This window comes from Pyxicephalus adspersus, chromosome 4 (genome assembly GCF_032062135.1).
Source record: "Pyxicephalus adspersus chromosome 4, UCB_Pads_2.0, whole genome shotgun sequence".
NCBI classification, from domain to species: domain Eukaryota; kingdom Metazoa; phylum Chordata; class Amphibia; order Anura; family Pyxicephalidae; genus Pyxicephalus; species Pyxicephalus adspersus.
The window spans coordinates 106,158,068-106,185,057 of NC_092861.1; the positions used below are offsets into that span (position 1 = coordinate 106,158,068).

Consider the following 26,990-nt stretch of genomic DNA (forward strand, 5'->3'; position numbering starts at 1 on the left):
TAAAGGAACATCATTTTTTGTTTAAAGGACAAGAATAAAGATGCACAACTGATGTATTTATTTTTAAACAGGATTTATATAGCGCCAACATATTACGCAGTGCTGTACATTAAATAGGGGTTGCAAATGACAGACGAATACAGACACAGGAGGAGAGGACCCTGCCCCGTAGAGGTTACAATCTAGAAGGTGGGGGATGTATGCAATAGGTTTGATAGGAAGTGGAAATGTGAAAATGTCACCTCTGTTTATATACATTTGCTACTTTACAGACTATATCAATTTATTAGGAATAAATACCCAAATGGGTTAGACTGACCTTGTTTAAATAATTAAAACGAACCTAAACTCAACATTTTCACTGGACAACCCTTTTTTACAAATGGGAGCGCATAACCTCCTGGGATACCTGTCACAAATTTCGGTAGGCTCTGGCTGCTCCTTCTGCACATGCCCAATCTTGGGCATGAGCAGAAGGGGCATTTTCCACCAAGGGGTAGAGATGGCGATCTTACGCATGTGCCAGGATGAAGAGGGATTCTAGTGTTTTTTTGATTTTTTTTTTTTTTCAGATTAGTTTCGCTTTAAGCAATGCTCAGCCCTCAGGAAGAGTGCTGGACTGGCTGTAAAGAGATTTTTTTTTTTTTTATGGAGCATGGAGAGAGGGAAGATGAGCTTCTAATTGCAATGCAGATAAAACAGTAAGAATGCAGTGAATTTGAAATGAAAGCAAAAACTAACTACTTTATTTTTGACATACATAGCTGAGCTCTGCATTTAAATAGGATATGACCTAACCATGGTATATGACTGCTCTCAGCACCATTGTTTTGTGAAATAGAGACATTTTTCTTTTTTTGAACAGGTGGCATGTTTACAATTACCTTTTTCATATAATATAAGCATTTACCTTGCATATTTTGAAACTGCCTTTGGTAATTAGGGGATTTGGTGCATTTAATCCAGTTCTCCTGGCATACATGCCTAATGCAACTGATGCAAAAGCATTCCATAGCTTAAAGTTCATATTTTGCCTAGGTATTATATAAAATTTCTTCAATTTCCTTTTGTTTGGTAGATAGATGTTCTAAGCATATCTGTCTGGGCATCCAAGTTTGCTGGATCACCCGGGTTCACCTATGATCTTCTTTCTTCTCCAGTCTTGGAAAGCCTTAATAAATCAGGCCTAATGTCATGTGACCTCATACTTACACAAACACTCCTATGCTAGCAACCTGGCTGGTCTAAGAATCATGCTAACAAGAGCAAAAGTCATAGCTATATACAGCATGCCTAGGCTGGCAGGGGTCGCATGCCTTTACCCACTTTTTACCGTAACATCTGGAACAAATAACTAAAGAGCATATTTATTTAACAGAAAGAAGACATAAGGTTCACCATCTACTGTATGTTACACTGCATTATGCACAACACATCTCATCTAAAAAATAAAAAATGGCCACAGAGTTTAGGCAGAAGAAGACAAAGAGCTTTGGTTGCTCTATTAGCAGCCATAAGGGACAGACCAAGGGCACTGCACTGCCACTGTCTGCTCCATGGGGAAGCAACAGTCTCTCTGGACAAGTCAGGCAGACTCCATACTAAACTTACAGTTTTGCAGTCAGCACAGCTTATGCTTCCTGCTGATTGGAGAGCTTTGGCGCCATCCCAACAGGAAGCAAGTCAAACTTTGCTTCTACAGGGTGCAAAAATTCATTTTTGCAGCAAATTGGCAAGTGGGTGTGACTATCACACTTTAAATATTTTCAGATTGTCACAGAATAGATTATTTGAGCTACTACATTTTTTGCTTTTGTATGTAAAACTGTACAATTACTATATGTTTGTGTATCTGTACTGATATGCTCTAATAATGTTAGCTTGTGTATGGGGCAAATAAAATGTCAAGATGAAGTTTTTCAGGAAATTCCATTATAGGCTTGTAATTTTGTTAAAAACAGTGCTGTTAAATATATCCCATCTTAGCTTGGTCATTAATCTCCATGAAATTAAAGTGTAACATGTTACCTCTTTGTGACACGACTTAAGCAGGATAAATGGTTGCCTAAAACATTGGGTCTGATATATTGAAGCTCTCCAAGGTTGCATAAAATACACTTTTATCGATGGGTGATCCAACAAACCTGGGTGATCCAACAAACCTGGAATTAATTTCCTAAAAGTAATTTGCTATTTCTTAGCAAATGTTTCAAATCCTGGACCAGATCCATTCCAGGTTTGCTGGATCACACAGGATAACTGATGAAAGTGAATCCTCTCCAGCCTTGGAGAGCTTTAATAAATCAGGCCCATTATTTCAGAAAGCTCATTCGTAATTACATGGTGTCACATACTGGCTACAATGTTTATTGTAATTAATGTGCACCTTCCGCTAAAATAATCGTGTAGACCTGTAATTAAAGTCATTGTTCTAACAATATGGGATTAGACATGCAAATATCTGGTAATTATTTTATAATTAATTTACAACTAGAAATTTACATTTCACAAATATTTTCTAGGCACATGAAAAACTACCTTGCTACAATTATTCCTTTTGTATATGTAATGTACAGTAACATAACAAAATTTTTAATATTATTATTACATAAAATAAAGATTAAATATATAAGTACATGACAAACAAAACTATGTCAAAAACATATATTCAAAATATCTTTTGTGATAACATTAACTGTCATGGAAATTAAAAAGAAATTATTAGGAACCCAGTAGTGAAATTTATATATATATATATATATATATATATATATATATATATATATATATATATATACATACACACATACAGCGGGGAAATAACATGAATTGTACATAAATAAATATATTTCTAATTATTTTATTTATTGACAAGAAACTTAAGCCAAATGCCGGTAACAACCCAAATAATCTGCGCATACAAGAAAACCTAAAGACATAAATCCATAAATTATGTGTAATACTGTGGAATGGCACAGGGAATAAATATTGAAAACACGTATTTATTTATTTAATACTTAGTAAAAAAGCCTTTGTTGGTAATGGCAGCTTCAAGACACCACCTTCATGGAGTAACTAGTCGCATGCATTGCTCAGGTGTGATTTTGGCCCATTCTTCCACAAAACAAGTCTTCACATCCTAAGGATTTTGGGGTCTTTTCTACGAACTGAGTTTTCAATTGGATTTATTTCATCTGATTGTCTGGGCCATTCTAGACATCTAGGAATCATTGTCTTGCTGAAATGTCCAACCTTATTTTGATTTTGAGCATCCTGGTAGATGGCACCAGATACCGGTAAATTTATCCATTGTCTCTTTTTTCTCTTTTTTTTCCATCAATTATATGAAGTCTCCCAGTACCACATGCTGAAAAACAGCCCCAGACCATAATGTTAAAACTCTAAACTTCACTGTTTGCACTGTAGTTTTTTGTTGATGTGCAACACCATTTCTCTTCCAAACATGCTGTGTGCAATTACATCCAAAGTGTTCAATTTTGGTTTCATCTGACCTGACTATATCCCCCCCGGTATTTCTCTGGCTTGTCCAAATTTTGTGCAGCAAACTCTAAAACGAGCTTCAACATTTCATCAGCAGTAGTCTTGCACGGAGAGCGTGCATAGAGGCCATGACGGTTGAGTGCATTATTTATTGTTTTCTTTGAAACAACTGTACCTACTAATTTCAGGTCTTTCTCAATGAGTGATCCTTGGCTCTTGGACAACTCTTCTGATTCTTTTTTGCGCTCTTCTGTCAGAAATCTTGCGAGGAACACCTGCTTGTTGCCGATTTAGGGTGAAATTATATTCTTTCCACCTCTAGATTATGGCCCCAATGGCCATCAGTATGTTTTGCAACAATAAAGCTGTGAATGTCTTGAGGGAGCTCTTTGCTTTTACCCATCATGAGAATCAATTATGACTAAACCAGTTAATATTAATTTGCACTGATAGGGGACATGAGTGCTTTCTAAATACTGACAGATTTTACCAGGTTTCTTGGCTTTCCGTGTTTTTTTGCATCTCCTATTTTTCATGTGTTTATTAATTATTCTCTGTGCCATTCCACTTTATTCCACATAACTTAATGTATGGACATATTTGTTTTGAATTCTTCGAATGCGTGGATTACTTGAATTTTTACTGACATCTGGTGTAAATTTCATGTCAATAGCCTCAATATAAATATATTTACTGAAAAAAACATTGACATGACATGTTCAATATTTATTTCCCCTTGCTGTGCACACACACACACACACACACACACACACATATAAGGTTTTCAGTGTTTACTTCTCCAGTTCTGTGGGCCTGATTTATAAAAGCTCTCCAAGACTGGAGAGGATACACTTTCATCAGTGAAGCTAGATCATCCAGCAAACCAGGAATGACTTTTTTAAAAGTAATTTGCTATTTGTTAGAAAATGTTTCCAATCCTTGACCAGATCCCTTCCAGGATTGCTGGATCACCCAGCTTCACTGATGAAAGTGTATACTCTCCAGTCTTGGAGAGCTTTATTAATCTTATTAAATCAGGCCCTGTGTGCTGAGATAACTTGGTATATACTTTTTTCCAAGTGGATAACGGAGAAAGTAGTGAAACAAGAAGGATACAGGGAACTAACACTTTTAGGACATCAACAATGACTATGCTTGCGTTTTCTCACTAAAGGTTCCTTTTCTATGGGTAAGATCCTAAACTAGCATTCTTCAAAACAAAAAGTTCACTAAACGCAGATTTGGATTACTGCTAACGCTTAGATCCAGGCATTGAAGTGGACATTTAGGACCCTTTCATACCCAGGGAGAAAAAACTAATAGTTTTCCGCGCCTGGACGTATAGAAAATGATGTGCGGCCGGGAGCGAAAAACCGAACTGCAGATAACAGATCTGCATGCTGCTGCAGTCACAGTACAGTCCTTCTGATATCAACTTGTCGCTTTCTCGCATTGTGCCACATTCTGCCCAAACCACATGCACAAAATAGTTTAATGTATGTGAGTGGTTGGGACCATGGTTAAGCCTCTGGCAGAATGTTGCTGTTCACTGCGGGTCTGAAATGGCCTTCGCAAATGGAACATTCCTTCATATTTAACTTCTAAATGCACTGTTTGGGGAGTGTGTCCAGGTTCATTCTCTTTCTAAGAAGGATTTTCATAACCTATAGTGATTAAAGGGGGCCATAAAATGTATCTGTAGTATCATCAACATTTTCCATGTAAACATTTGTAGGTTTTAGTGAATTGCAAAGTATTTTACTGTGCACAGAAATGTAGGTTAGCTTCCTCCATTTAAGGCACAATTATTTACCCAGCTATGCAAAAAACAAAAAAAGGAAGAAGTCCAGAAGTCTACTTAATATAGCTAAATCGGTCAAATTCATGCAAGTGAGTATACATTTTATCGAAAAAGAAGAAAAAGAGACTGCATGTACAACAATTCTTCACAGCAGTTTCTACAAATCAGCTCCTGTTTAGTGCCAAATGAGTTCAATTTAACATGAAGAAAATTGAACACAATACTAATAAATTGACATGCATATGGTAGAAGAGAAAAAAAACTCTGTGATGTCGTACACATACAATATATGCATTCCTGTGTCAAGATTAGCATTCAATAGAATTGTCTTCAGGTTTTTCCAAGTGAATCACCATTTTAGGAAAACCTTTGCTTGGCTTGTGCACATATTTCTCTTATCTTATGGAAAGGCTCATGGGAATAGGTACTCCAAAAGCCAAGAGTGACCTCACAGTTAAACCACCCACACACATGCTTACATTTGTTATCCGTCACACATGTTTCTACTTCTGAGTTACATAAGAAGCAATTTCTCGAGAAAGGAAAGTTACACATATATTCACTGGCATACAATCCCCTGCATTGTGTGACTTCCAGATGCTCTGAGGATATGCCTAACAGAAGCTGCAAATCTGTACTTGATCAGGATTTGAAAAGTCCCTGGCACAGGCTCTGTTCAGTGTTCTGTTTTGAACTAAAGTTTCCAGTTGAATAACAACACAATGCTCATTTATTTACCCACAAGAGGTGTGATGGTGGTTTTACTTTGTATTGCTTAAGGATCAAGCAACACGTGACTATGAGACCTCTGTGAGGAAATAGGAATGAAGAGAATATTAAAATATGTCATAAGATGATATTGTGGGCACATCTTACTCCCCTGTGTGAACGGAATGTTCTTGTTTGGTTTCCTCTGAGGCTGTCATTTTCAGCCTTACTATCTATGTAACTTTTTGAAAAAGGCAGCCTGCAACAACTTGGCATGGGGGATTTATGTGGAGCTCTTTATCATTTCATTTCTGACCTGCATTTGTTAGTCTGACCTTATGTATATTGAATATTCACATGCTAATAAATGCCGACTGTACCAAACATACTGACTATATGAATAAGGTAAGGAGAGTATCCATGAAGCCGTGTGTATCACTTAAACTGACTGCTGCCCAAAAAAAAAAAAAACAGTGAGTGTAAAAACTGTTGCTAGAAGAGATGTCATATAAAAATGGGGATAACTAAAAAAAAAAAAAAAAAAACTTGGAACAGTCTTAAACCACAGGTTTTTTTAGATGGGATAGGTATGGAGCATTTAGAGCTCAACCCCAGGCAAAAGGTTCTGTTGGGTTTTGGATGAATGATGAATACCTTGGTTAAGCTTTTTTTTAAATTTTACAATCTCTCTGTATGTGTAAAATCCTGCAATAAAGGTGATAGAGGGGAAAAAAAACACTTATTTCAGTATAGAATGAAAGAGGAAAAAAACACCACTTAACACACTGAATAATAGTGAGCAGTTATATACAGTACATTGTGTTTAAAAGAGTGCATAGGTGTGAATGTGTACTATTTGCAGTAGTTGCTTGGTTTAAAAAAACTCTGAAAAATAGCCAAATATACAGTTGAAATACATCTTACTCACTTGGCAGACTTGCTGCTTACCCGAACTTGTGGTAGATTGTTCTCACTAGAGCCCCAAGAGGCATTTTGTATGGCCAGTTTTTCAACAAACACTAGTTAGACCCAAGAGTTAGTAAAATTGTCACGCTAATCAGACAGGCTGCTTACCACTCTTGGGCCATAAATGTTTTTTTAAATAAATTATTTCATTAGAAAAAGTTGATGATGCTAATTGTGTGTGGATCAGGTGAGGGATGCTTTATGTATATAAGTTTGCTCAAATATTACGAACACTGCTCTGGTATTGTGCTTCTTTGCACAATGCTAGATTTAATAATTATTCACTGTGTATTCACTGGGTTCTTCAAGATCATCCGTATAAACTTACATTCAGATACCACTTAGACTCATCTTTTTGTTGAATACATTTCAGCATTTTGCAAAAAATCAGGGGTGTCAAACTCGGCCCCCAACGTCCTTTTTTTGGCCCCCATAGGAATCCTAAATATGAACTGCAGCTGGCCCGCCGCATTGAAATAGTGCTGCTACTACAATTCCCGGCATTACTCACGTCTATAGACCAGCGGGCTCTCTGTCTATGCGTTGCCCCGCATTGGACTGTTTTTATAAACGTTAAGTAATGCCGGAAATATTGGTAGTGGCGCTTTTACAAAGAAGAAGGAGTTCCAGCCCCGCATTGGCCAGGTTTGGCATTTCCAGCACTCCCCCTCAGCCATTTTCCTTGCTACTCTAAGACATGGACTTGAATGTGTGGATTTTCATAAAAGAAATTTGTTAATATTATTGTTAGCCTGTGCAAAAAGGTTACCATTTAAATTTAACTCAGAAGGCTACAAATAGAGAAAGAGGCGTAACATTTTTCTCTATTTTAGGCTTGTTCCAGATTGAATGTGAAGCAAAACCTTTTTGTTTCTATATGAAAAGGTTTTACATCTAATGAGAAAGAAAAACGTCCTCAATTTTTTCAATAAATTTCAAGGTTGGCCCTCGACTTTGTCTAAGTTTTTATTTTAGCCCTGTGTATTTGAGTTTTACACCCCTGCAATAAATGTTATAACATTCTAATACCACCTCAAACAAAGAAACATAATATTGATAATGGTCAGTGAATTTGTTTGAAGACTGCTTAACTCAGGATAAGGCTAGCAATGAGGTTTTGGAGTGTTTACCTCTTCCTCATGAAAGTGAACTGCTGCTTGGGGAAGGGGCTACAAGCAGCAGCTGCTTAGAGAATGAATGGGGGCAGCAGTGATTGGTACTGCACTCCCACCTTCCTTCACGTACCGCTATAAGATAAATGCTTTTCTTTGTTGGCCATTAGGACATTCCCAATCTAACCTGTAAAGTCTGTGTGTGATAAGAAAACTTGATCAAGGTTTTTTTTTCTTTTTTTGTCAATGCAAGTGTTGCACCCAGGGTTTAGAATGATGGTCAAGCAACTAGCATTTTCATAATCAGAAGTTTGCAATTGTTTAGCATGTTTATTAAAAATCACTAGGTCTGTATATTTTCTTTGTTTTGATTGAGATAGCAAAGTAACATGCAAATCAGTAATGTATGTTCTACTCATGAAACCAGAAAAAAACAAGATAAAAACAAATGAAAACCAATAGGATCTTACTAACTAAACCCAGGTACACTTTACACTACAATACCTTTACTTTTGGCTGCCTCACTGTAAATACTACAGTGAAATGACACACTGTGGAAATCAATATTTTGATGACTAAGGCTCCAGCAGATTGAGGTACTACATTTTAGAGACATATTTACATTCTGCCATACATAATTACTAGGCATACTCTACCCTAAAAAAAAAAGTAATACTTATGAACACATGACCATTTATTGAAATGAATATTATTGAATAGTAGACATTAATTTAAGTTTTACAGGACTTTAAAATATTTGCAAGCTTTAGCCTAACAAAAGGATGCTATTCAAGCCTTCCTGAATAAATAGAAACATACAATATAAAACAATGTGTAAAAAAAAAGGCAGATCTATATGCTAAACATTTTATACATTTTTTTAATTTTGCAGATGTTGCCAGAAACAAACAATAAAGTCCACTCCCAGGGGTTAATTTGTCTTTAGGTTTCACCTTTGCATTAGATCAGTTGGCTGCTAGCCTCTATAGTATACCATGATCTGTAGATCTTCATCATAATGTTAGTGTGAAGTGTTAGTTAAGTGACTGTAATAACATATTTAGCCACTGCACACTGTCATTGCTTCATCATGCCCCAAAAGCCAGATATTTCACATGCACGACCAACTGGGAAAAATGATTCCCTACAGACCCTTGCTCTGGTGGTAAATAACCATTTTTAGGTCATCTTAATGTCTGCTGTAAGTGCCTTCATACCACTGAGATTCGCCCATAATAGTATAAGGCCCAAGAGTGATAAACATGTATTGCTGGATTATTGAGGCTTTAAGACGTTTAAGGCGGTAAGTCTAAAATAATCTTCTGTAGCCACCCACTTGTATCTCTAATTTATAGTTATGGGTGAAGTTTAAACTTAGTAGAGAGTTTTAATTTTATACTTCTATTTTAATTGTTAGATACTACTTTCACTCAATGACAGATCAGACAATGCATATGCAACAGTCTTTACAGTAGAGTTGTTTATACTAAAGAATATTAGCCACCATGAAAACTAATTATCACAAATAGCTTTAGCAGGGAGATTATCCAATTACACATAGTTCTGCAAATAGGTCAGTAAAATGGTAGATAGGATATCACTCAGCAATGCAGCTACCTAAACCATGTACTATGAAATAACATATATACCTGGGTCAAAGGCTGTTTACATTACCCTCCACTGTCTGGCGTCAGTTAATTATGGGCTAATTATGCCCTGGATTGGGTGTACATGAGCCAAACCTTGCATAATATAAAGCACCTAGACATTAATCAGAAAAAAGTATCAGTAAAACAGGAAGCATGTTAAGGTTATTATGTAGTTGTTACAATATTCTAGACAGTGTAACAATACAAGTTATAATGAGGATGGAGTAAATGCATCAAAAAACTCTGTAATCAAGCCAGTACTTAGCACAGTAAAGCCTTTCCAGAATAGAAGGTATTCACGTCTCATTCTATCACTGAGCTCAAAATCCAAGAATTATTTCTCATTTCAATATAGATCATATTCATAAATACATGCTTTTCATTGATGGTGGGGTGTAGCCATGTCATGCTTTTGCACCCCATCAGTGAAAAGCACAATCTTGAAATTTGGCATAATACTTTTTTTATGACCTCCTGAGGAACTCACAATCACAATGTTTATGAATGCTGTTTCATGGCTATATGTAAAGATTATAAAAAATATAATCTAGAATACACACATAAACGAACTGTAAACTCATCTAAAGGTTCTTCAACTTAATATGTTTTTAAAAATGATTTATTCTACTTACAGAATAGCAGTACAGTACTGGAATAATGACCAGTAATAATTAACTGGATGTTTATCATTCTCTGTCATATTAAATGCCTAGATGTAACAAGGATACATTAAAATCATAATAACCAAGCAAAAATTACCACAATATAACTACAATATGCAGTGACCTGCACAATTGCCATGGGGTACTGAACTTTCTATGGCATCATAAATTTGCTTTGCGTCATCTCACTGTATAGAATATATTTCAATTTATTACATACAATTGTTCAAAAAATCTTTAACAGCAGATTTTTTTTTCTCCCCTTGTTTAAGGAATCAATGGTGTATTAGAGAAAACAGGTTGGGAAACCACAAGAATGCAAAACTGTCTGTGTTGCAGAGACTACAGGCGGTCTCTTGCAGTCCAAACTGTGTCTAATTTCTACTTGCTCCTTGTCTGTTCCGAATTCCTGAGGCATGACAAATGCAGACAGCTCATGAACTAATTCACGGCTACAACAAGCCTAGGCCCTTCACATAGCGTTCCATCAGACAAGGATTGAAGAAGTGGTTTTTGCAATACGTACACATTTTGGATTACAATGGTTTATGGCCATTACCATGTGCACACAGATTATGACAAAATACCAAAGAAGCACAAAGGATCAATTTACCAAGATGCAAACATTATTTCCATTACATATGTTTTTTTTTTAACCCCATGGTAAGTTTCTTCTGGAAATGTTAAATTATTAACATAAGCAATGCATAGATGTTTACATATTTTGTAAAGAATATTACTAAGTGTTTCAATGACCACCAAGATTTATTTAGTTTTAGCATAGGGTTAAACCAATAAGAATATGATTTTCTTTCTTTGACTTCTCTTTAGTTTCTGTGGTAGTGACAGAACAGGAAGTAAAAGGGAATCTCCCCTTTTAGGCAGCTATCACTAGAACAGGTGTCTTCATTAAAATATTCCCCTCACTTTCTATACTGGTTCTCAATCACTTTTATTCCTTCTGGGAATGGATATCTCCTACCATTAGGACACAATAAAAATCTTATAATAAAAAAAAAAATACTTTTGGGTACATATAACTTCTTCCAATGTCCTAAATTCTAAACCTCAAAAGGTACTTTTTCCTGGTCTAACAGAGATAATCCTTGTCAATTAACTAACCCTCAATGCTCATTGATAAGTGTTTTCTGGAAAGGTGCTTGCCTATTTATATAAAGCAGTATATAGTATGAAATTTAAATACTCTGAAAAATACCACGATCGTCAACGTAGTTTAACAATAAGATTTTAAATAAGCGATGTCTAAACCGCCTAAAGAAAAGTTAAGTCACTAAAGCTATTTAACAGGAGGTAACATTTTTCATGCAAGGTCTCTTTTGCCCAATTTTTTTTCTCCAGGTTCTGGTGACTTTTTTTTTCTTTGCACACTGCATGGCGCATGTGTTATCACACATTGAAAAGATGCCAGTTATGGTACTTACTAGCTGTCGAGTCATTATGAATACATTCATGACATATCATGATGTTTTTAGCACTGTTGTCTGCTTTATTACACTGCAAAGCCCCGGTGTTGTGGTGACATCCTGCATCCACAGTATATCGTCATGCCATTGAGACTGGCTGTCATTTAACCCAGAAGGAGATGGACGGTAGGTGGTGGAACAGAATTACTTTAAAGGACAGGGCATTAGCTGAGGTAAGTATTTTAACATTTAAGCAGCATTAAAAAAATGGATTGTAGAGTTTGTAACAAACATTCTGACAACTATATACTTAACAATTTCATTGCTATTAAATACACCCAACTGAGACCAGGTCGTACTCCATCAATTATCAGATCAGAATGTTGGTGAATTTAAGTAGTGCTCAATAAATCCGTTTAAAATTCTACACAAATTGTTAAGTATCCTAAGCAGCACATCTTATAGTTCTCTACAAGCAAAATAAAGCATGTCATGAATCAACCAAAACCTTTACTTTACTCATATTCAATGTCATTTACAAACTGACCCTTCTAAATATTTGTAGTTTTAAAAGGTTTGTTTAAATCAAGCAGGTCTTAGGGTACAGATCATTTATATGCTGTATACCTAAAAGGTACTTATTTTAGTAAAATGCATGCTCAACACACAGGCCTGCATGTTATAAATGTATTACTAAATGTAAATGAAGTGAGGGAGAAAGGTTGGCATCAAGAGCAGCATATATAGTTACATCCACACAAGTTAGTATTTACATTAAACCTAGGTAAAAATAACTTTAAAAAGGTACATGTTTACTAATACACTTTTCTCCACAATACTTGACTTAAAATTCAATAAGAGTTTGCGTCACACAGTTCAAGTGTAGGCTGGAATGGGAACATATTTATAAAAAGTGCTGGATGCTAAAAATCTTCTCTGACATTGGGAGCAGGCAAGAGGTGACATAATGAATGTAAAGTTAAATCTGTAACAGCAATCAATATTTTTGACGGCAAGTTCATTTTATAAGCAGTTGCAATCATAAAGTTCTTAATACTTGGGAACTCTAACAAAAGGTCAGATCTATCATGAAGATTAAAGGTTACCACATATTATTCCATGCTCACTGTAATGAAAAATGGCTGCTTTTCAATGTTACAATAAGGCTTTTGGGGTTTTAAAATGGAGACAGGCTTTAGACTTTAAGCAGAATGACTGCATAATCAATATTTTGTGGAATCAAATCAGATTGTATTCGTAAAAGCCGTGCGCTTATGTGAAACTTTAAACTTTCTCAGTTTTATTAGTTATCTTTGAAAAAGCAGAGAAAAAGCAAAAAGAGCATTACAGCAAACATTTAAAAATGAATTTGGTCATAGAATTTAAAAAAAAGGCCATCTATTGGTATCTTGAGAGATAATTCCAGTGGTAACTTTCTCCCAAGTAAAACAACAGTTGCTCCAACAACCAGGTCTGAGATTGTTAGCTTCCCTTCCTATTTTTAGGACTTAGTGCGCACACCCTGGTTCAAACTTTGGAAAGCACTGTGAGAAATTGTGGTCAAGTTTAATTATAAAATGTGGAAATTATATTTGATTCCTGTATGAGGTATAACAGGATTTTTAGGTGCTTGTTCCAAACAATCAGAAATATGATTAACATTTAAAAGGTTTAAGTTAATATATGTCACTTTAGAAACATATCACAAAACTTGCATTGATGCATTTATCATCTTACACACATATACTATTCATAATAATCAATTTATACTGTTGAGTCCTTGATGCGTTTCATTCACAGGCTTCCTCAGAAGGACACAGTGTTTCAAGCACATCAAGCTGTATATGTATGCTTTTTTTGTGAAATCCAATTTCTCAACTTCATATGTTCGCCATAAAGAATTAATAAAAAACCTTGTATTCAAAAAGTGTATATAGCAGATATCAAATAAAAATAACACAAATAACCTGATTGATGCAGCTGTAGGTGATGTGACCCCCTAATGCCAGTTAGCAACACCTTTTCACTCCCACCACATGTAAGAATAGTAAAAACAAAAATCCACCTGTAACTCTTTTATCCAGGTATAAATAAGCATTGGATTACAGCACTGAGCATCCTAGTGGTTTTTTGATGCAATCCCTACCCGTACAGTAACTCTCATGTGTAACTATCTATTTTGAAGTGAAAATTAGATTTGAATAAGGAGCAGTTACAAAACTCAATATAACAGTGGAAATCAATTTGATGAATAAAGTGGACGCATATTGGCAGAATATGTAAACTCATTTGGCTCTAAAAATTACTGCTTGTCTGGTTTGCGTTTTGATCCTCGGTCTTTAATATTGTCTGAATCACTGACCCCGAATGATTATACAGATCTGGTGTTCAGCTACCGGGCACAACTTACCACAGTATTCTGCATGTTTGCTTCAGGTGTGTGACTGAAACCTCTAAAGCCAAAATCCTTAAAAAAAGCTTTAAATGCAGACATTTATAATTCTTTAGAACGAGTACAGCAATAGCAGGTTATTTAACCACTCATTATAGGTTCACTTTATGACTGATTACTCTGTAGTTATATTATGCATTTCTTTGTTACCAAACCTAAACAAAAAAAACAAAACATTGTTCTTACAAGGATGGACATTTAATATGTATATTAGCATGGGATGACAAGGCCACTGCATAATGAAATCAAGTGGCTTTCGGAAATGATTATGACAATACAGCAAAACACACATATATATATATAATATGATTATGTGAACAGGTGCTTAGTGAGTAATACCTCAAACAGAGGATATCACTGTGACATTCTGCATTTTGGAACTGTCATGCTTTCATGCTACAGGAAAAGTAACTGACTGATAGTCACTGTCTACCTTAACCGATAGATACTGCAGCATTTTCATTTTCTGACTGGTGTCTCGGTGCAGATTGAGGTATATATATGTGTAGTTTGATGATTGTTTGTTTCACTTACAATACAAGTGAAGGCTCTATTATTGCAGGGTGATTTAAGTGCTACCTAGTTTCTTCCTATGTGGTATTTAAAAGAATAAGGCCTACTTTTGACTGAAATACAAGATGTGCCTGCTTACAGTGAGTAACTTCTTAGTTTCCTCAGTGGATGCAGATTTAAATCAATTTAGGACACCAATTATGCAAAGCCACTAATTAGAACCAAGTTGCCTTGGAAGGTAAAATGTAAAAAAAAATGCTTTTTCAATTTTTTTTTTTTAAACTCTGGGTGTATTAACCTCTCCCAACTCCCTATTGCCAAAGCAGTTATCTTACCTGGCTTTGTCCCAAGATAACATAATCTGTGTAAGAAACTGTATAAATAAACTGTAAGAAAGTAATTTCCCCAATATCAGTGTGTAATATTGTTGGTAGCAGCCATATTGCATGGTGAGTAAAAACTGTACACACAAAAAATAAAACATTTTGTTCTCTATATCAGTGGTCGCCAACCTTTTCGGTCCTGCGGACCACTAAAACTACCGTCTCCTGACTGCGCATGACCGGGGAGCCAGGTGTCACTCAAAGGGGGAGAAACCTCCCCCATAGGGATGTCATTATGACATAACCCCACCCACTCCCCCATCACAGATCTTAATCTACGATGGGAGAGTGGGCGGGTTGAGTCCAGGGACACAGCCTGCCCACTTTCCTGTGCCTGGGAATTGTACAGGGAATATGGCTACGGCTCTGGCCGGGGCATCCCCCCAGCGGGGTCCTTCTCCTGACCCTGCTCGAGGTGCACCAACCAGAGCCAAGGACTCCCTAAATTTTCTCGCGGACCACCGGTTGGCGACCGCTGCTCTATATCATTTTGTTTGTCACTTGTAGTCTTCCTGGCTTGAGGCTTAAGTGCTGGAAAACACCTTCATCACCAAGAATTAAAAAAAGTGTGTAAAAGCAAGTCAAAATTCAAAGCCATTCCCCCATCGACATGAAGGACATCATTTTGCCAGAATCAGTTCCAGAAGACACACCAGTGAACCAACATTATTACAAGGAAATTCTGACAAAGTTGAGGGACAGAGTCAGGAAAAGAAGGCCAGACATATGGGAAAATAGTTTCATTCTTCATCAGGACAATGCTACTTCTCACACAGCACTTTCTGTGAAATTTTTTTTGACCAACAAACACATTACCACACTGGAACATCCTCCATATTCACAAGATTTGGCACCTTGTGACTTCTTTTTCCTAAATTGGTGCTAAAAAAGTACACAAAAGTCAATAGATGCAGGAAAGAAAAAAACATCAGATATCTGAATATCAAATATCAAATGGATATCAAAACATTTGTTTTGTTTACCTAATAGGGTAAACAGATCCATAAATAATTTCAATTTGTTGTGCAGTAAATGGTTTTGAATAGAATAATTTTAATAACTTCTAAATGTTATATTTTACACACGAGAAGGGCCCCAAATTAATGACAAAATGGCACATTTCAAGAATGAGCAGAAGGTGCTGCCTCTTTAAGTATCTTAGAGACAAAATCAAATTTCCAATGCTTTTATTACCATCCACTTGTAATTGGTAATTGTGTGGTAGATTGGACACACTGAACACAAACAATGGACCACCCTGGAAAGCTCTTTTTCAGAACCAATTCTGTCGTGCCCCCCGTGGGTTGTACAATCTTACTCTAAGCACATGTCAAAACATCCCATGATTGGCCTTTTGCCTACCTCCCTAGACTGTACTTGTCCACCCACCATTTTCTCATGCCACTGGTCATAGGCCACCCAGCTTTTGCACCTAGTTTCTCAGACGCAACCTTGACGCAACAATGGTTTGTGACAATTTCAGGGTACTGCACTTCCGCAATGCAGATACCAGACCTCTCGCTAGCCTCTTGAGCTTCTGGCAATCACTAGAGCTAAGGAATTTATACTCTGGCTTGCCTCCACTGTCATCATTCCATGGCTCTTGAACTTGAGATTGTGCAACAATTGTGCCAATCTGGGATACCTCTAAGAGGCGCATTATCTCAACTCTATGCTATACATATTATTACCGCTGATATCACAAAACCACTTTTCATAAGTCAATGGGAGAAGGAAGCTACATCTTTATAGCTAACCAGGTAGACCAAGCTATACTTTTTCACATAGAGCTTTGACTGCTCTATAATTTCCTCTCCAGATGGCATAGAACACTGGAGATTTTACACTTAATCAGGTGCTGTACATGCTAAACAGGAGACGGAAATTTAATTAATATTTTTTGGACCTGCCCTAAATTGGGGAAATTTTGTAGTCAGGTTTGCAAATAGATCCACCAGCTAACTGGGCCCCATTACCAATGACCTAGGGAATCTTTTTCCACTTCTTTCTTTTGAATACCCCTTCTTACCAAAAAAAATTGAATCTGTATATTCTGTATATTTTCATTGCATTTTTTAACAGTGGAAAACTGTGGAATATTTGATATGTTTTTATACTGTTAACAATTGTTTATACTTTTATTCTTATTTTTGTACTACATTTTTATTCTAATTTGGTTCAAATAAGTAATGAATTATATAAAAAAATCAATTGATAATAGCATAATAGATAAAAAAAAATTCAAGTCAAATTAAATCTCCAGTTAGACTGTAAAGTTTCAAGTATTTAAAAATTCTTAACAAGCTTGTCTAGAGTTAACCTGAAAGGGAAAGGCAACAGGTTCTCCAAATAGAAATTTTAGTAGAGAAGTACTTGAACCAAGGACTCAATCTGTTCTCAGATGTACAGCTGTGGACAAAATTATTGGTATTGCCCCCCAACCCCAACAAAATTGAGTCACCCACAATTTTCCCTGAAATAAATTCCCACAAACTGATGATGGTAATTGGCATCAGCATTGTTTATTCCATACTTGACAAATTTCAGACATAGCTTTACAGTTTTTAACTTTTGTCAAACAGGTAATTTGGTACTTCTGAACAAACTGCTCCCTATGTGTAAGGTTTGAAGGATTTTTAGCTGTGTGCTTTCAGTCATCTTTATCTCTAATTATCTTGGTAGGGGATTCATGACCTGTAACAGACACAGCTCTCTGACTGGACAGCACATTTCCTGACAGAAAATCTTGATATCCTTGAAATGGTTTCTGTTCAGTCATATCAGCCCCCTCCATTTTTTACAGTAAGTATGGTGTTTTTTTTTTTTTTATTCCGTAAAAAGTTTTTTTTTAATCAATAGGGTTATGGACCTTGACCTTGGAGTTCAGCCTATATCCCCTAAGTTATACCAAGTATGGGTTCATAAAATTCAAATATGTGTCTATACTTACTAAAAAACCCATTAACTTTGATATGTGTTTATATTATATGAATGAACCAAAAAAAAAATAAATAAATAAATAAATAAAATAAAAAAAAGACATCAAAAGAATTTACACATTCCACCCAGAATTTCTCAAGCTTTTAAACATTGGGGAATCCTTGAAATAACTTTCAGGTCCTGCAGAACCCCATGACAGTATTAAGAATATTTTTAGTACAGTAGCATCAATGTGAAGAATGCCTCTTAAGTTGCTGATCAGTGGGAAGAATGTCATTCTTACAGGTAGCCAAAAAGATCAAAAGCTTCAGTTGTAACTGATCTGAAAAGCACAAATTATTCATTGCTGTGGGAAGCTTCCAGCAACCTTTTCAGGACTCTGGTTGAGAAACCCGGTTCCAGCCCCTCTGTGCTACATAATAAAGTTCCCTCTATGGGCTTCCATACAGTGCAGCATTCACACTCTTGTGCTGCTGTGGTCACAATTGTGCACTGAAAATGTTGGAGAAGAGGTCAGATGCAGAGCACAGGACTCGGGGAGCTTTTAAGGAGGTATTGTTAGTCAGGGCCATCGCAGGAAGGATGCAGATATGCTAGCCCCCACGACAAGAAAGTAACAATCACTACCAAAATTAAAGAAAATAGTTTTTTTTTGTTAAAATTACTTTTAACAAATAAGGGCTAGAAAAGAATTGAAAGATGCAATTTTACTAAATGTGATTATTATAGTAAAGCTTACCAATAATGTCTGCAAGATTTATCACCAGAATCAGAATCCAACTGCTTGCAAACTACTAGCCATTTGTGTTTTTACAGATTTCTTGTAAAGGAATACTCAGCATGACTTCCATTTTCTGTAATAAACACTGGCCTTTCAGCTGTCATTTGCATGAAGATGGGATATGAGAAGAAATAAATCCATATAAAAGAAAGAAAAAGGCAAAGTACTTCAGTTTAATGTTTTATGTGTGAAATGCTATGGAAAAAAGTAATTGATTTTTCCCCCATATTTTGTATTTTCTATTTATTTAGCAATAGTATTTCCAGCTACAAAAGAATCTCAACTAATGTTGAAACCTGTCTGTGTTTAAGATACATTTGCACTTCAAAATAACAGGTTCTATTATATTTTGCAAACACCTGCCAAAATGCCAGCACTGTGCTAACTGCTGTACTGGTTCTTTTTACCTTCTTCTTTTCAGCTTTCTCTGCTGTAATTTTAGCTAATGATTTTTGAACAGTAAAAGGAAAATGTGGAAATATATAGAGTATGTGCCTAAATTACATTTTATGCCCTCAGTCAATGTCTGTATGCTGAAAAGACCAGTCAAGTGATTTCAACTGTTCTAAAGTATGCCTAAAATTAAAACTATTTTATTTTTCTAAAAGTACAGGTAAGTGTTAAAATCACCAACAGATTTGATAGTGGAAAAGATTACAATCATAGATTTAGGCACTCAAAGACACTTATTTTCAACCACCAGGCGATTTTGGTAGTGTTCACTAGCAGTTTTTTGACAGAGTATATATGTTTGTTGCATTACTCTCTATTCATCATGGGATAACTGCTCTCCTGCAGTTATACTCCAAACCACTGGGAAACTTATTGAAATCACTTGCAAAAGCATTTTTAAAAAGAGAATATTTAAGTCAATGGAAAGGATTTTGCAGCACACCGTCTTTAAATGCTGCCTTAAGCTTCGGAAAAAAACGTGACTTTCTGTACAAAAAGTTATTTTAACCAGTCCAAATTGTTTCAATGATAACCAGGACTGGTTGAGGAATAGTTTACAGCTGTTAATATAAGTTAACCTGTCTGAACTTTCTCACAGCACCAGAACATAAGGAGAAAATCTTCCAATGGTGATGCATGTTATATTGCCTAAGAGAATATTTCCCCTTATTTTAGAGTGAAACTGGCAAGGGCTTTACCTATTAGCAATTCTATCCTAAACTTAAAAAAAAATTGGCTTTAAATGTAGTGTAGTCAGCAATGGCAGTGTAAATGTATTGACAGGTTTGTTTGAAATATATTTGCTATGAACAATTAGCTAAATTTTAGCAAATCAGAATTTCCAAAATTGAACTAATGCTAAATTATTAAGGAACAATGCAAATGAAATGCCAATTCAACCCTAGGCTTATTTATCCTAAATCTGTACATTATCACATAAATTGATGCTTACACACAAGAGTAATGCAAAAAACATAAGGATATGCTATGCAAGAGTAACAGTTCAGCTGATTTATGAAAAATAGGCTTTCAAAAACTGGCAAATAATGCGCAGGTTTGAAAACAAGACATGTTTTATTGAACTAATCCTAATGTGTGGACATGTCATTACATTTTATACCAAGTTCCAACGCTTGAATACCTGGAAACTGGTAAAGTCTCACTAAACAAACGTGCAAGAACATATTCTTGGTTAGTGGACCCCTGCAATGCCACCACTATTCAAGCGAGCTATAACAAGGTATAGCCACTGAAGCTGGGGGTGAGCAGTGGAGATTTTCATTATAGGGATTGAAAACGGTTTGTGGTTTAACCTTTAATGGTTTTCCAGCAGGCTTCTCAGACATGATAAATCAAAGCTGCATGAACCTGCTGTGAGCACAAATAACCACCTGTACTGTTTATGAAACAACAAATACACAAGGAAAAAAGTTCACAAGGTGTGCAAAGTAAAAGGTAAACTTTACAAATATCACCTTTCTTGTATTTCATTCCAGCAAACAAAACATTACTGTGAATCTGAGACGAAGGCCTCAGGCAAAATTGAAGACATCAACACAAATCCTTTAACATATGTCGTTTGTGGTGTTTAACATCTCTAGAAATGAAGCGTGGCGGCAGCCTGAGCCTCACACAATACACTGGAAACAAATCTGAGAATGGACACATCAGCAAAGCTCATCCACAGCTGTGGCAACAACAGTGGAATGCTAAAAGCAATTCTATTTTATTATGATGCTGCAAGTCTTTCTTGCTCTATATCATCTATTTATTTTTCCCTTCGGCATAAGCTCCTAGTACTAAGTCTCCTCATTAAAAAAGTCTATAAAATAAAGTTACATAGGAAATTACAAGGAAATTTATGCAGAGACTTTACCTAAAATTGCTGTCAGAAAGAAATATGAAAGTATAAAATATATACTTTATAATAAGTATAAGTAAACTTGGGCTGACCTTGGCAAGATATGTAATTGTATAGCATTTGTTTAAAGCCTCTTTGCATATTTTGCACGGTGCAGAGAACTATCATAAAATGTACCTATTTCTTAATTTCTCTGAAAAGCCCCTAATACTGGGTATGCCGGTATACTTTTAATAAAGATATAAATGGGTGAGCACACAATGCTCTACCGCACACCCACTCCTAGGTCAAACACTTGTTTTCATGGATCACAGAGCTAAAATAGTATAGGGGAGGGGGGGATTGTGGAAAAAAAACTCCAATTCGAATCCAAATTCAATCATGATGTTCATTTTTACAATTTTATGTACAAACCACCCTACATATTGAAGGTAACTATTTCTATCAACCTACCCGCAATATTTTAAATCCTATTTAACCAACTCAAATAATGACCACATTTATGATTTCACCACCACCAACAACTTTATTTACTTCCATTTCATTCAGTGCTACCATAGCCATCAATTTTCTTAATTAGCATGCAACAAAAAATATCTACTACTGCTTTATAACCTACCTTCTATTATCCCAAAAATACCAACATGTACATTATATCCTAAAATTACTTTGAATATGCAATTAACTATTCGTTATATTGAGTCTGATTTATTACCCCCCTAGCAGTCTCAATTTGTCCAAATTTCCACGCAAAAGGCATTGAAATTTATTTTACATTGTAAGCTAAAATTCTTAGGCATAACTCCCCAAAATATGTCCAATAGTTAATAAGTTTAGTTAATTTAATAATAAACTTTAAAAAAAAAAATCTGGTAAATAACAAATATAGTTAAAAATGTAATATAACTGTACAGTAGCATATATAATTATATATATAATATATGAAGATTTCTTTGTATGGGACTCAATACAGCTATTTTGTATTGAATCCAATACAAACTGATTTGAATTTCCTGCCGCTCCACCCGCACGAACCGGTGCTCGCACCGACGTCACGGGAAACCCCGTAGATCTCGCCTCTTCACTTTGCCCCTGGAGATCGGAGGGAGAAGACATGTCCCCAGGACCTGCGGGGACCAGAAGGACATTGGGGAATGACAATGGAGCAAGGTAAGTGGGGGTTTTCTTAGCTTAAAGTGACCCCAAGTGTGACTTGGGATTACCGCTTTTTGCAAGTAAAATCCACCCCGAGTCACACTCGGGATTACCACTAGGGGGGTTAAACCTCTCCAAGGCTAGAGAAGATACAATATTTCTACATTTTTCTCACAATTTAATTTGGCTTTTACTTAAAACTTTTCTCCTAGCTTTCTCCTATTATTTTTTAATTTTTTAAAGGACTAGAAAGAATGAACACATAACAACCTCACATAAAAAATGCACAATGTCGCAACCAAACTCTACAAATTAGGCAAACAGAAGCTAAGAATATAAAGTTGTGCAAAACAACATGACCTTCACTATAACAATCAATTTAGTTTATTTTAATTCTGTACTAGTAACACTTTATAGGAATTATCACAGGGAACCATGAGCTAAAGATTTTAGTAATTGTGCATTAAGTTTTATTGTAACATTGTTATTGACATAATTGGGACAGCAGTATTTCTATGGTTACATAGTTAGTCAGTACAAAAGCTTAGTCTACACGGACGTTTTCCCCAGGGTTTAACCTGAGACTTTAAAAGCCCATGTTTGAAATTCCCATGCATTCCCATGTTAATCTACACCAGCATGTATCCTTGAGGCACGTTGAGTGTTATCTATAACGTTGCTTGAAAAGCTTAAAAAATTATAATGCGGGATTAGCGCTGGAAAATGCCCAAAAATGCGGGAAAGTTAACTCGCGGTTTCACACGTTTAGAAGCACTTAAAACGCAAACGCATTAAAAATGTAGAAAACGCCGCTTAGACGTTTTCCAGCGTTTTAAAGGCAAGCTTTAAAAAGCTAATAAAAGTGCATAAAAACACATATAAACGTAGTAGGAATGTTTACATGCATTTTTAAAAATGTACGTGTGGACCCAGCCAAAAAAAGAGACATCTCAGCCAAAAAGCCTATCAATTTCAACCATTAGGGAAATCAACATACAGGTAATTCCCCGGGTTACATACAAAATAGGGTCTGTAGGTTTGTTAAGTTGAATTTGTATGTAAGTCGGAACATTATTTTAATAAATGTACAGCGCTGTGTAATATGTTGGCGCTATATAAATCCTGTTTAATAATAATAAATGCAATTAAGAAAGATATGCGTTTTAACCTATTTTTAAGCAGTGTGGTGTAAGTTACTGTATAAAATCCTCACTGTGAGTTAATCACAAAACAAAACAAAACAAAAAAAAAAAAAACAGCAAAAAGAAACAAAGTTTGTCTTGGTCAGAGTTACAAGTGCTTGCAGAAGACCTCAGTTATTTTAGTACTAAGAAAAGAGCTACTCCTGCTTTACCAGTTAGCATACTGGCAGCTAAAAGCAGAACAAGACTTATTAGGCATGAATAGCTATGGTTGCAACTCCAGATGAAGTAGTTAAAACATTGATTTCAGTTGTTCACATATGAAACTCTTACTCGTGTTAAAATTTAAATGTAAAAAAAAATAAAAAAATAAAAAACAGTAAAATAACTAGAAACACAACAGAAAATAAGAGAAGGAAAAACACAAGCTTCTTAGTGGCATCAAAGTAGACAACATAATTTCTATTATGGTGCTCCACGTTTACCCATCCAAGCATAACAGTGTAGAGATGTCTTAAAGTAGAACTGATAAAGTACAAATTTAGGCTTTGCATCAGCAATAAGGCTCCCCATTGTAATGCATTGCTACTCAGAGATTTGTTTTTATACCCAGGCTTAAAGAAAATGTGAGAAAACGGTTTCCATAATAAAAAAATCAACTAGTCCACCACAGTAAAAAGAATATCCAGCAGCTTCTATAAAACAGGAAATGTGCCTACTGGTATATGAAAGGTCTAAAATATTCTGTTCCTGAAGTGACTTTACTGTTGGGTTTAGCCATAGAGTAGCATATGCTGATTCACTTACAATTGTCAATAGCACAGTATTAAAGTGGACCTACTACTGAAAGATTAGGAAAGCGGTCATTGTTCTTTTTTTTTTTTTTAAGAATGCTAATTGTGTGTTAAGTTGGGTGGCAATGTATAAGTCTATGAATTACAATCTCAGCAGTGTTGGCAGACAGTTGACTCGATCAGAATGACACTTTGCAGAACGTTGAAAACTTTATTCCAAACTGTGAGGATCCATACATGAGTGAACATCGGATAGGTCAAAAGATCACGGCATGAAACACTCTAATACATGTGGGCAACATGCACACAAAAGCATACTGAAGAAGGGAAGGGCTAACAGACAAGCAGAAGCCAGTGAGAGAAGCGGGACAAACTTCAAGGGGCTATTATAAACAACAAGAATAGTACTATCAAGCACACATTGCATGTGTAACAGGACAATAACCATTATTTATAAAAACACAAAATAATTGCAAATCCTAAGAAAACCTAAAAACTTGAACTTTTTTAAAAACTTTTGTGGGGCTTCCAAATTTTCAGAGTGCCCCGCAACAGCAGGACATTAGCATGTATTCAAAATGATGGCCTATAAAGCACACCCATGTATCCCACCATGTGTCAGTGGATGATAATAAAAAATCCCCAGCATCAGCTTGAGTGCACGCAATAATAAACTCCAGCAATGGTGTTGGAGGGCGTAATAATATTGCTCAGATTTGGTAGCCACAGTTATAGCTCCCAACTTTTTTGAACTTCAGCCTCCATTAATAGTAGTTAGCATAGTGATTTTTTAACACATGCATCCCCCATTGGAGATCGGTGCAGTGGCAGCCTACCAGTGAATAATTTACCAGCATTGGTGTTGGTGATGCTTCCTTATCACTCTCCCACCCTCATCTGGCCAAGACTTTACTTTTACTGAAGAGCAGAGATTACATATTTATTTCAGTAGGGATAGAGAGCATTGAAGAGGTGTACTGTGTAGGCACATTAATAGAGCATGTTTAGTATCTGCATACAAATTAATTTAAATACAGTGGCCCTGATTTATTAAAGCACTCCAAGGTTGGAGAGGATACACTTTCATCAGTGAATCTGGGTGATCCAGCAAACCTGGAATAAATCTGGTCCAGGATTCAAAAGGTTTACTAACAAGTTTGATGGACACAACTCTCCTCCTGTATGTTGTCTCTACATCAGCATATATGCATCTATCCCAAAAGACTTTTTGAGGGGTTTTGTGAAATTCTGTGAAAAATTCAAGGGTTTACCACAATTATAAGAAAAGACTACATATTCTGGATTATCCTAAGTTCCCCCACATCTTTGAAAACTTTATGAAAAAAGAAAGTGTCCAAATCCAGTTGTTAGAACTTTCATTTATTTATAAACTTTACAATTAAGTTATTCAAAACTGGAAATCATATTGGTAAGTGGGACAACTAATTGCTACAGCATTTAGCCCATAATTACAATCAATGTACTATAAATACTTAGCAATTGTAATCAATGGGGATTTGATGAAAGCTGATCATAGCTTTGAGTAATTTGTCAGTTTCAAGATGTACAAAGTTTTCAGTGTAGCACAGTTTTTTTTTTTCTTCCTTTTCAGTCCAACATCTGGCTAGCTATACTTTCTTCAAGATTTTGAACCAAAACAAGGACAAGAAACCCCTAGTTCAAAAGCATGTTGAATTTAAAGTACAAAACAATTTTGTTTATAGGGCTAAATATTTGCAAGGTTTTCCTGCTGTATGTGTAATATTAAACATGACAGGAAGTGGGAAGAAGTTTCTGAATGCTGTGAACACCAAAAATGTGCTTCTGCTTAGAAAATGGAGACTGAGCGAAGCAAGTTCAAATATGTATGGAACTGGCAACAATCCAGAGAAAACGAAGAGATTGAAAAATCTCCTGTAAGGGCCAAAACATAGCTAGCCATTGTAGTGTCTGAAATGCTGCCCCTATAGTAGCTATGGCTCCCTAGGTCACAGCTTTGTGAGAAATAAGGCCCTGAATGTATACTGTATTATTCACATAAACTATTACAAAGATCCAGCCAACTTGTAAACTTTTTGAAAGGTTAAACAGCTGAAAATATATGTTCTCTATGTAACCTGTATAAGTAAAAAGGAAAATCACTTACCGTTTACACACTCAAAGACATCACAGCACTTCCCAGGTGTTCCATTGCCTCGTGAGACAATCCGAGGGATAGACCCAGCTTCACACACTGGGAAACTGCATAGCCCAGAAAGACACTCACACCTGTAGATAAGCAAAAGGTGGAGAATGTGTCAAAATTATCAATCTCTTTGTTCCATGCAAAGATAGCTAATTATTAGTAATGGGTTTATTGGGAAACAAGCATAGAAAACAGCAGATGTCAAAACAATCTAATGCTTTTGGAGGTTTTACACACAGAATCAGACAGAATGCACAGTGCACAGAATCAGACTACTTTGCTAAAAATCAATGTTATTCAGTATATTTCTTGAAATAAAAATAAAACATCAATGTGCCCTAATAATAACAAAGAATAATTACAAACATTTAAGTGGGCAATACCAATAAAAACACATATATTTTTGACTATGGGAAATATCATAAGGACTTAATGATAAATAATTTTGAGACCCAGATCATACTATAGTCCACAAGCCAGTTGTTTCAACAAGGAACAGATACGTGCC

General features: G+C 35.8%; 1 protein-coding gene across 1 annotated transcript in view; it reads right to left on the reverse strand.

The window, feature by feature from the left end:
• The window catches only part of CRIM1 (cysteine rich transmembrane BMP regulator 1), a gene marked incomplete in the record, with an annotated part of 392,052 nt that overhangs the window by 163,245 nt on the left and 201,817 nt on the right, over positions 1–26,990 (reverse strand). Inside the window, 1 exon segment of the mRNA XM_072409242.1 lies at positions 26,444–26,565. Coding sequence (XP_072265343.1) covers positions 26,444–26,565 — 122 coding nt within the window.